This window comes from Tachyglossus aculeatus, chromosome Y4, assembly GCF_015852505.1.
Source record: "Tachyglossus aculeatus isolate mTacAcu1 chromosome Y4, mTacAcu1.pri, whole genome shotgun sequence".
In the NCBI taxonomy this organism is placed as follows: Eukaryota; Metazoa; Chordata; class Mammalia; order Monotremata; family Tachyglossidae; genus Tachyglossus; species Tachyglossus aculeatus.
Window position 1 is genome coordinate 9190655 of NC_052096.1, and position 11362 is coordinate 9202016.

General features: G+C 46.9%; 2 protein-coding genes across 2 annotated transcripts; one reads left to right on the plus strand and one right to left on the minus strand.

The window, feature by feature from the left end:
• The first annotated feature begins 516 nt into the window (after positions 1–516).
• On the plus strand, positions 517–1461 carry LOC119946979 (olfactory receptor 10K2-like). Its single transcript, XM_038768458.1, has one exon. It carries the CDS (start codon positions 517–519, stop codon positions 1459–1461), a length of 945 nt encoding a protein of 314 aa, XP_038624386.1.
• Positions 1462–4004: 2543 nt separating this feature from the next.
• LOC119946867 (butyrophilin subfamily 1 member A1-like) lies at positions 4005–10284 on the minus strand. The gene is made up of 5 exons (XM_038768346.1): positions 10269–10284; positions 8418–8555; positions 6569–6916; positions 4607–4888; positions 4005–4135 (listed from the first exon to the last, which is right to left on the minus strand). Exons 1-5 carry the CDS (start codon positions 10282–10284, stop codon positions 4005–4007), a joined length of 915 nt encoding a protein of 304 aa, XP_038624274.1.
• Positions 10285–11362: the final 1078 nt, after the last annotated feature.

An 11362-nucleotide genomic window follows, 5' to 3' on the forward strand; every position in this document is an offset into this window, starting at 1 on the left:
CAGTCTTTATCCCAATTTTACTGTTGAGGTGACTGAGGCCCAGAGAAGTAAAATGACTTCCCCAAGGTCATTTGGTCACTTGGAGAAGCAGCATAGCTTAGTGGATAGAACCCAGACCTGGGAGTCAGAGGACCTGGGTTCTAATCCTAGCTCTGCCACTTGTCTGCTGTGTAACCTTGGGCAAGTCTCTTCTCTTTTCCAGACCTCAGTTCCTTCATCAGAAAAAACGAGGGATTAAAACTGTGAGCTCCATGTGGGACAAGAATTGTGTCCAACCCATTTATCTTGTATTTACCCCAGTACTAAGAACCGTTCCTGGCACATAGCGAGCACTTAACAAATACCACAATTATTATTATTTCCCCCAGCAGACAAGTGGCAGATCCGGGATTAGAATCCTGGGCCTTCTGACTACCAGGCCCGAGCTGTATCCACTAGACCATGCTGCTTCTTCTCCCTCTCTCCCTCTCTTTCCCATCACTAGCTTCCTTAACGTCAGCCACAGAGGTGGCCCCCATGTTCAGAGAAAACCACACCACCATGAGCGAGTTCATCCTCCTCGGCTTCTCCCATCTCGGGGGTAGTCAGCGACCCCTCTTTGGTCTGTTCCTGTTGCTCTACCTGGTCACCTTGGGGGCCAATGCGGTGATTGTGACCACCATCGTACTGGACCGTCACCTCCATGTGCCGATGTACTTCTTCCTGGGCATACTCTCCTGCTCCGAAACCCTATACACTTTGGTCATCATCCCCAAGGCTCTGGTCGACCTGCTGGCCCGGCACCGGGCCATCACCATCACTGCCTGTGCCTTCCAGATGGGCTGTTTTCTCTTCCTGGGCTGCTCCCACTCCTTCCTCCTGGCTGCCATGGGCTTCGACCGCTATGTGGCCATTTGCAGGCCCCTCAGCTACATGGGGCTGATGACCAGGGGAGTCTGCATGGCCTTGGTGGTGGCCGCCTCCTTCTGTGGCTCTGCAGTCTCCTTGGTGGTCACCTCCCTCATCTTCGGATCCTCCGTTCCCTCTTCTGGCCACCTCCAACACTTCTTTTGTGATATCCCACCTGTCCTGAGGGTAACCTTGCCTCCTGGCTCCCCACGGCAGGGGGTCATCCTGGCCCTCTGTGCCCTGGTCTTGGTCATCCCGCTCTTCCTGATCGTGGCCTCCTATGCATGCATTGTTGCTGCCATCTTGCGAATCCCTTCATCTGGAGGGAGAGTCAAGCCCTTCTCCACTTGTGCCTCCCACCTCATCGTGGTTACCATCCACTATGCCTGCGCCTCCTTCATCTACCTGAGGCCTGGAGCCAGAGACTCCTCTGGACGCGACACCCTGGTGTCCGTCACCTACACGGTTGTGACGCCTCTCCTCAATCCTGTCATCTACAGTCTGAGGAACAGGGAGTTCAGAGTGGCCCTGTACAGAGTCTTTGAGAGGCTCTGTTGCCCTGTCTTATGTTAAAACTTGCGTGGTGGGATATTTTTTAAATGTGGTAAGCTCATTCGTTCATTCATTCAATCATATTAATCATATGCAAAACATTGTACTTAACAATTATACTCTCCCTCAATAAACTCTCTGCACAGATTAAGTGCTCAATAAATTCATTCATTCAATTGTATTTATTGAGCACTTACTGTGTGTACAGCACTGTACTAAGTGCAGTAAAAACGATTGAATGAATGAGAGTACAATATAACAATAAGCAGACACATTCCCTGCCCACAGCGAGCAGTTTGGAGGGGGAGACAGACATTAATATTAATAGACATATTACAAATATGGACATAAGTTCTATGGGGCTGGGAGGGGAGATGAATAAAGGGAGTAAGGGTGATGCAGAAGGAAGTGGGAGAAGAGAAAAGGAGGACTTAGGAAAGGCCTCTTGGAGGAGATGTGCCTTCAATAGGGCTTTGAAGCAGTGGGGATTAAATTGTCTGTCAGATATGAGGAGGGAGGGCATTCTAGGCCAAAGGCAGGACGTGGGTGAGAGGTCGGCGGTGAGATAGATGTGACTGAGGTACAGTGAAAAACCTTGCATTAGAGGAGCAAAGTGTGAAGACTGGATTGTAGTAGGAGAGCAGCTCATTATGGGCAAGGGACGTGTCAGCTACTTCTCTTGTATTGTACTCTTCCCAAGTGCTTATAACAGCTCTCTGAACATAGTAAGCACTTAATAAATACCATTGATTGATTGATTTGGTAAGCACTTACTAGGTGCCAAGTATTGTACTAAGTGCTGCAGCTGGAGTCATCTTGTTCTTGAAACACCATCTTTCCACGTGATGTCCAGTTCTAGGGGTCTTGGTGCTTAGAGTTAAGGTCAGACAGCCAATTGACCCATAGCATTTATTGGGTGCTTACTGTGTGCAGAGCACTGTATTGAGTGCTTGGGAGAGCAAAATAGCATTAGTGAACGCAAGAGGACTTTGCGGGCACTTGGTTATTCACAACCACAGGAAGCATTCATTCCTTCATTCATTCAACCGTATTTACTGAGCACTTCCTGTGTGCAAAGCACTGTACTTAGCTCTTGGGAGAGTACAATGTAACAATGAACAGGCATAGAAATTAGAAGTAATAAACAATCATCTTCTTACAAAAATGTTCAGGACACGTTACCCCCCTCCTCAAAAATCTCCAGTGGTTGTTCATCCACCTCTGTGCCAAACAAAAACTCCTCAGCATTGGCTTTAAAGCACCTCATCACCTTCCCTTTTCTACCTCACCTTGCTTCTCTCCTTCTACAACTCAGCCCATACACTTTGCTCCTCTAGTGCTAACCTTCTCGCTGCGCCTCCATCTCACCTATGTCACTGTCGATCCCTGGCCTGCATCCTGCCTCTGGACCAGTACATCCTCCCTCCTCAAGTCTGACAGACAGTCACTCTACCCCACTTCAAAGTCTTATTGAAGGCACATCTCCAAGAGGCCTTCCCAGATTAAGCCCCACTTTTTCCTCACCTCCCACTGCCTTCTGTGTCACCCTAACTGGCTCCCTTTGCTCTCCCTGGCCAGCCCCACAGCACTCATATATATATCTGTAATTTTATTCATTTGTATTGATGTCTGTCTCCTCCCCATGCCCCTGTCTGGACTGTGAAGTCATTTTGGGCAGGGAATGTCACTGTTTATTGTGCTATTGTACTTTCCCAAGAGCTTAGTATAGTGCTCTGAACACAGTAAGCACTTAATAAATACGACTGAATGATTGAATGAGAGAATTAATTTGTATCTACCCTACCGCTTAGTAGAGTGCTTGACACATAGTAAGTATTTAACAAAAACATGGTTACTAAAAATTATTATTACAAGGCTTTTACACTGCTTTGGGGGAAACACCAGCTTAATTAGTGCTCTCAAATCCACCCCCCACCCCCTGCACTGCAAATTCCTGGCCAGTACACAGAGTTGTCCTTCATATTCGAAGAACACATTGTTGATAGCATGGCTGAAAAAGTACATGTGGGATCTAGAGTCCTGGCCACACTAGGTACACAAAAAGGCTGTCCTTTGTTGTTTTGCTATATTGTCCTTTGTTATGTTGCTGTATTTAATGTTTGGAAGGCCTGTCCTTGTTTTCACTTTTGTCTCTCTTTCCTACAAAGGTTTTGCTCAAAGAGAGCCATTTCCTTTTCAATGGCAGTGTCCCATACAATTTACTGCAATCCTTTAATAGCTTAGTACCTTCCTGGTGATTTGACCTTTAGATTTCAGTTATTTTCCATCCAACGACAGGAGAGATTTGGGTCTTCAAACAAACACAAAGATCACTGTAGGACGTTCATGTGGTTTTCAATTTCTTCTTCTTCTTCTTCTTCTTCTTCTTCTTCTTCTTCCTCTTCCTCTTCCTCCTCCTCTTCCTCCTCCTCTTCCTCCTCCTCTTCCTCCTCTTCCTCCTCCTCCTCCTCCTCCTCTTCCTCTTTCTCTTCCTCTCTCTCTCTCTCTCTCTCTCTCACTCTCCCCCCCCCCCCCCGCCCCATCAATTCACAATTCCCTGGCTGTTATAAATCATACTGATCACTCAATATTTTTATCCAAAATACTAAACCACAATTACCAAGGAAAAGTCCCAGAATTGATAGGATCACAATTGTAGCGATCTTCCAGGGATTTGTTCTTGGGAAGAAGAGACCTGAAATGGAATACACAAGAGTGAAAAGCATGGTTCCAGGGTTGTGGGGGGAGGCGAGGTTATAGTCCCCCCAACCCCTGAGCTTGTGGGGAGAAGGAGAGGATTCTGGGAGGGGCTTTCAGGTCTATCCTGTGTCTTTGCTCCAACCTATCCTGAGATGATTATTCTTCCCGCTGCAGGAAGAAGGAAACCAAATAGTCTCTTTATTCGGTCCCTATATGGTGTGGTCCCCAGCTCCCATTTTCCCATCCCCATCCATGGCCTGGGGGTGACAAGAAGGGCCTCGTTCTTTATTTGAATTTCCAGCTTCCTCTTCCTAACTCCACACCTGCTATGTTTGACAGGTTCCTGTGACTAGAGAATCCATAAGGATTCAAGGCAAGTCTGCTTCCCCTCCACCCTCCCTGGGTCGGGGCTACACTGGCCAAGACTTCCCCCATGGAAATCCCCATTCCTGAGAGCAACACTGACCTGCTATGGAAACCTCTGTCCCCTTCTCTTGGCTGAGGCGGGGGTTCCGGATAGAGCAGGAAACGGTCCCCACAGAGCCTTCTCGGATGATCACGGTCGCCACCACACCAAACAGGCCGTCTGAGGCTCGGGGTCGGGACTCGGACAGGGATGGGATCGTCTCTCTCCTGACATCTCTCCAATGCACTTGGGGCTCTGGGTACCACCCGGTCGAAGTGCACCCCAGCCGGATCCCGCCTTTCTCGTGCCCCTCCAGGTGGATGAGAGGGTCTGAGCCCACAGCTGGGAAGGGAGAGATCTGTCTGGATCAAAAATTTTCTCTAGTAGATCATTGACTGGACATGGACTGCTGGATATTATAAATTATTTATTTGTATTTATGTCTGTCTCCCCCTCTAGGCTTTAAGCTCACTGTGGGCAAGGAGCATGTCTGCTAATTCTATTGTACTGTACTCTCCCAAATGCTTAGTACAGTGTTCTGAACATACTAAGCACTCAGTACATGAGAAGCAGCATGACCTCATGGATAAAGCATGGGCCTGAGAGTCAGAAGGACCTGGGTTCTAATCCTGGCTCTGCCACATGCCTGCTGTGTGATCTTGGGCAAGACACTTAATTTCTATGGACAAGTCACTTAACTTCTATGGACCTCAGTTTCCTTATCTGTAAAATGGGGATTGAGACTGTGAGCCCTTTGTGGTATCCATTCATTCATTCATTCAGTCAATCATATTTATTGAGCGCTTACTGTGTGCAGAGCACTGTACTAAGCACTTAGCACTGCATTAAGCACTCAGCACTGGAAGCACGTAACAAATACCATAAAAAAATAAATAGTACCATTGATGGATACAGCTTGCAAAAGCCCAGCATAATTGGTGGTGGAAGAGAAAGACACTCCCTCTCCCTTCTACATTACCTGAAACTTTGGATCTGTACCCTCTAAGCTCTTGGTATTCACCCCACTCAGTCTCACAGCACTTACGTACATATTAATTAATTAATAATGGTATTTGTTAAGTGCTTACTACGTGCAAAGCACTGTACAAAGCGCTGTGGTAGAAACAATACAATTAGGTCAGACAGTCCCTGTCCCACATGGGGCTCATAGTCTAATGGGGATGGAGAACAGGCACTGAGTCTTCATTATATAGATGAGGAATCTGGGGCACAGAGCAGTGCCCTGCCTAAGTGACCTGCCCAAGGTCACACAGGAGACAAGTGACCGAGCTGGGATTAGAAAACATGTTCCCTGCCTTTGAAGCTACTTTTCTACTATGCTATGTTGAGTCCCAGCATATCCTTGGGATTTGTCAATGAAAACAAATCTTGAAAATTTGAAGATTTCCCAGGTGATAAACTGTAAAGTTCATTTATTTTTTAAATTAAAACTAGGCCATGCTGCTTCTCAGCTCTCTATAAATCTTATCATTACTCATGCTCTTCATTGTCCTGGGGCTGAAAGGGATTCTGTATAATGACAGGATGGTCTGCAATGATGCCTAAAACAGGGAGAGATATGTCATCTATTCATCACTGGGAGGAAGAGTCAACTAATCACTAGTACTTACAGAGCATCTACTTTATTAATTGTTTGGAATAGTACAAAACTGTGGTACTAAGTGCTTACAATGGGTCAAAGATTGTAGTAAGCAGTGGGGAAGATACAAAATAGTCAGGTCCAAAATGGGGCTCACAGTCTAAGTAGGAAGAACAGGTATTGAATACCCATTGTGCATACTGGGAACTGAGGCCCAGAGAAGTGAAGTGACTAGCCCAAGGTCACACAGGAGCCAAGAAGTGGACCTGGGATTAGAACCCAGGTCCTCTAGGTCCCAGGCCTGTGTTCTTTCATCTAGGTCACCCTGCTTCTCTAATAGAAAACAATACAATTGAAGAAGACATAATCCTGCCACGAAGAGCTGGCCATCTAACAGTCTCAGGGTAAAATTAGTTACTGACCTGCCACATGCACCTCCAGATTGGTTTCATTCTGAAATGAGCCGTCTATGAAAAGACACTGATATTCTCCATCATCAGAAATGGTGACATTGCTGATTCTCAAAGACACACTCCCAGTAGCGATGGTGTCTCTCACCAACTCCGTCCTCCCTCGATACTCCTCCATCTGCTTTTCAAGCTGGTCTTCCCCTTTCTTGTATAGATGCACAATGTCAGAGGACTGGGATCGGATCCACCTCACCTCCAAGTTCTCAGCGCTCATCGTGGGGTCCAGGTGACAGGGTAACTCAGCATCTCCCCCAACCTGAGCCAAGATGGGCTCGGCAGGTCCGATCACAACAAACTGAGCTGGAATGAAGGGAGACCACCTGAGAGGTGCTAACACAGGGAATCACAGGAGAAAGGGGAGACATGATCCCATGACCTTGCCCTATATCCATCCCCTAAAGGCCCCAAGATAGTAATAATGATTAATAGTAATACTTAATAACTGAGGTACTTAAGTACTTACTCTATGCCAAGCTCTGTTCTAAGCACTGGGGTAGATACCAGATGATCAGATCCCATATGGGGCTTATAGTCTACGTAGGAGGAAGGACAAGTATTGAAACCTCATTTTGGAGTTAAGGTCACTATGGGCAGGGAACATGTCTACCTACTCTGTGGTACTGTACTTTCCCGAGCACTTAGAAGAGTGCAGAAACTCCTCACCCTGGGCTTCAAGGCTCTCCATCACCTCGCCCCCTCCTACCTCACCTCCCTTCTCTCCTTCTACTGCCCAGCCCGCACCCTCCGCTCCTCCACCACTAATCTCCTCACTGTACCTCGCTCTCGCCTGTCCCGCCATCGGCCCCTGGCCCACGTCATCCCCCGGGCCTGGAATGCCCTCCCTCTGCCCATCCGCCAAGCTAGCTCTCTTCCTCCCTTCAAGGCCCTGCTGAGAGCTCACCTCCTCCAGGAGGCCTTCCCAGACTGAGCCCCTTCTTTCCTCTCCCCCTCGTCCCCCTCTCCATCCCCCCGTCTTACCTCCTTCCCTTCCCCACAGCACCTGTATATATGTATATATGGTTGTACATATTTATTACTCTATTTATTTATTTATTTATTTATTTATTTTACTTGTACATTTCTATCCTACTTATTTTATTTTGTTGGTATGTTTGGTTCTGTTCTCTGTCTCCCCCTTTTAGACTGTGAGCCCACTGTTGGGTAGGGACTGTCTCTATGTGATGACAATTTGTACTTCCCAAGCGCTTAGTACAGTGCTCTGCACATAGTAAGTGCTCAATAAATACGATTGATTGATTGATTGATTGATTGCTTTGCACACCATAAATACTCAATATTCCCTCAATGATGATGAAGGAACTGAGACACGGAGAAGTTAAGTGACTTTCCCTAGGTCATATAGCAGGTAAGTACTGGAGCTGGGAATGGAAACCCAGGGCCTCTAGCTCCCAAGCCCATGCTCTTTCCACTAGGCAACACTGTTTCTCATAGTAGTAGATTACTATTACGACTATTACTATAGTCATCACAGCAGTAACATTTATTGAACACCCACTTGGTGTGGTGCACTGTACGAGACATTTGGGAAATGCAGAATAATGAAGCCACGTGTCTCCTGACACTAAGGCTTACACTCTATTAAGAAGCAGGTATTAAAAGATTTGCAATTTGGGCAGTCAAAATAAATAAAGTGGGCAGACACATGAACTTATTTACAACCTCCTTATCTATTTACATACATACTTTTTTTCCCAGAGAGAAATAGTCAAATTTGGAACCTGTGAGGAATTGTTTTTGATCATAGAGTAGACCCCATGGAGCAGAGAAGAGAAACAACTACCTGAGCCCAGAATGGGCAGCTGGAGGAGAAGGAGGAGCAAATGAGAGATGAGGCAGCTGGGCAGAAAGGAGTCTGGGAAATTCACCATCTTCTTCACAGTTGTGGCCAGAGCAATACCAGCTGAGAGGTTGACCGGATCTGTAACACAGGAGACATAGGCGGGAAGGGGCTAGTGGGGGGAGATAACCAATTATACCCCAGTTGGAGTTAGCCCTGGTGCAGATAGAGCCTACAGTCCTCAGGGTCAACAACATTCATTGGCTGTATCTCTCTCTGCCAGAGTTTCAGATGGTCCAGCGCTTAAAACAGTGCTTTGCACATAGTAAGCGCTTAATAAATGCCATTTAAAAAAATCAGCCTCAGGACTGGCTCATTCCAGTCTGCCCTTGCACATGAATTTGTACCCTTTGTTCACCCCTCCCTCAATCCCACAGCACCTACATCTATATCCGTGATTTATTTACTTACATAAATGTCTGTCTCCCCCTCTAGCTTGGTGTGGCCAACATTGTTATATTATATTCTCCCAAGTTCTAAATACAGTGCTCTGAATACAATAAATGCTCAATAAATATAAGCGATTGTTGGACTGATGAATACGAAATGCCACTGGGAAGGGAGATTCTGGGACCCCAGAAATATGTGGGTCCAAGATTTCCTGGGAGCCTTAGTCTCTTAAATCCCAGTTTTGCAGAAACCCCAGGGAGTGTGAGGATTAGAGGAGGAAATATTATTATTATTAATAATAAAAATTAATATTGATAATAGTAATTATAGTATTTGTTAAGTGCTTACTATGTACTAACCACTGGGGTAGATACAAGATAATCAAGTCTCACATGGGGCTCACATTCTAAGCAGGAAGGAGGACAGGTATTGAATCCCTATTTTGCAGATGAGGGAATTGAAGCACAGAGAGGTAAAGTGACTTACCCAAGGTCATGCAGCAGGTAAGAGGTGGGGGCAGGAATTAGAACCCAGGACCTTTGACACCCTGGCCCATCCTCTTTCCATTAGGCTATGCTACTTCCCCCAGCTAAGGGAGAAAGATGCCCCCTCACCCAGCTTCACTCCTGCCATTGACCCTCATGACTAAAAAGTTTAGCTCTGGGAAAGAGAGACTGATTCAGTCCGCACTGTCTCCCTCAGTATCACCCTCTCTCCTTGGCTTCCTAATTCTTCTTGTTTACCTGTGCTTAGTGGCTTTCCCACTAACATCCCTCTCCCCTCTCAGATGACTCACAGTCTCTTTCTGCCCTTCAGCAAGATGACCAGTGTGGACAGCCGGGGTCACAGCTCTGGCTCCTCAGTTGGGACCCCCGTGTTTTTTCAGCTGCAGCTCTGTGTCCTGGGAACCAAAACTTTGAGATCAGAGTCTTGATGGGCCACGAAAAGGTGAGGGAGTCATGGAGGATCTGAACCATGGGTCTTCAGATGGTCCCAGACCCCTGAGGGACTCTTAGAGAAATATCATGGTCTGTCCTCTCTTTTCCTCCCCAGAACAGTCTGGGAGTGAAGAACCGACTCTACCCTGGGATTCTAGCCAAGCCTGCTGACTGCACAGAAACATATATGATCTTGAGGTGGAAGAGCCATGTTTTTTTTAAAAATGGTATCTGTTAAGAACTTACTATGTGCCAGGCAGATACGAGTTAATCGGGTTGGACCCAGTCCCTGCCCCATATGGGGCTTACAGTCATAATTCTTATTTTACAGGTGAGGTAACTGAGGCACAGAGAAGTAAAGTGACTTTCCCGAAGTCACACAGCAGACAAGAGGTGGAGCCAGAATTAGAACCCAGGTCCTCTGACTGCCAGACCTGGGCTCTTCCCACTAGGTCATGCTGCTTACTTTTGTAGCCCAGCATCTAGAAATGTTTCCCCGTTCTGTGCTGGGGCTCTGGTTCTCAGGGAGCAAAGAAACACTAGGGCCATATCTGTCCCCTGGGACATGAGGCTGTGGGTAGAGTCATTCCTGAGAATCAATCAATCAATAGTATTGACTGAGCACCTCCTGGGTGCAGAGTACTGAACTAAGCACTCATGAGTTTAAAACAGTATTAGTAGACATGAGCCCTGCCCTCAGAGAGTGTACAGTCTAGTGGGAGAGTCAAACACAAAATAATCAATGAAATCCCTGTTTTGTGTTTTCCCCTCCCCACCAGGACTGTGAGCCTCATGTGGAACAGGGACTTTGTCCATCCTGATGATCTTGTATTGACCTCAGCACTTAATGTAGTGTGTGGTACATAGTAAGAAATAGTGTGGCCTAGTGGATAGAGCCTAGGCCTTGGAGTCAGAAGGACCTGAGTCCTAATTCCAGTTCTACTACTTCTCTGCTGTGTGACCTTGAGCAAGTCACTTAACTTCTCCATGGTTCAGTTTCCTCATCTGTAAAATGGAGATTAAGACTGTGAACCCTTTTTTTTAAAATGGTATTTGTTAAGCACTTACTATGTGTCAAATACTGTTCTAAGCATTGGGGTAGGTACAAGTTAATTAGGTTGGACACAGTCCCTGCCCCGCTTAGGGCCCTGGGTCTAACCTGATTATCTTTTATCTACTCCAGTGCTCAGTACTGTGCCTGGCACACAGTAACTCTTCCAACTGCCTCTGATGAGTCCTGCCCAGTGTTCGATAAGACGTTCAAATGCCGCCTTTCTATCGGAGGGTGGTGCCCATCAGGGTCAAGTCCTGGAACTGATCCTGCAAAAGAAAATTTAGGTCTGGTGAGGTGAGCCTGGCCTCCATAAAATAACAGAGCATCTGCCCTGCTGCCGGGGCTGCCGAGGGTGACAGCACAGGGAGGAATCGGGCTGGTGAGTCTGGAAGACCCTGTCCTCGGAGGGTGGGAGCCAAATTCTGGGGAAATTCTCCTGGAAACTGGAGAGAGGTGGGGGTAGCCACCTGATGTAAAGGGCAATTTGGATGGGGGTGGTGGTGACA

Excerpts from the sequence above, each read along its gene's own strand:
- LOC119946979 (XM_038768458.1), top strand. The coding sequence starts at position 517 with ATGTTCAGAGAAAACCACACCACCATGAGCGAGTTCATCCTCCTCGGC.
- LOC119946867 (XM_038768346.1), bottom strand. Across the intron at positions 6,917-8,417 it reads GCTGCCCATTCTGGGCTCAG|CTCAGTTTGTTGTGATCGGA; the intron begins GTAGTTGTTTCT and ends CCTTCATTCCAG. Across the intron at positions 4,136-4,606 it reads GACAGAGGTTTCCATAGCAG|GTCTCTTCTTCCCAAGAACA; the intron begins GTCAGTGTTGCT and ends ATTCCATTTCAG.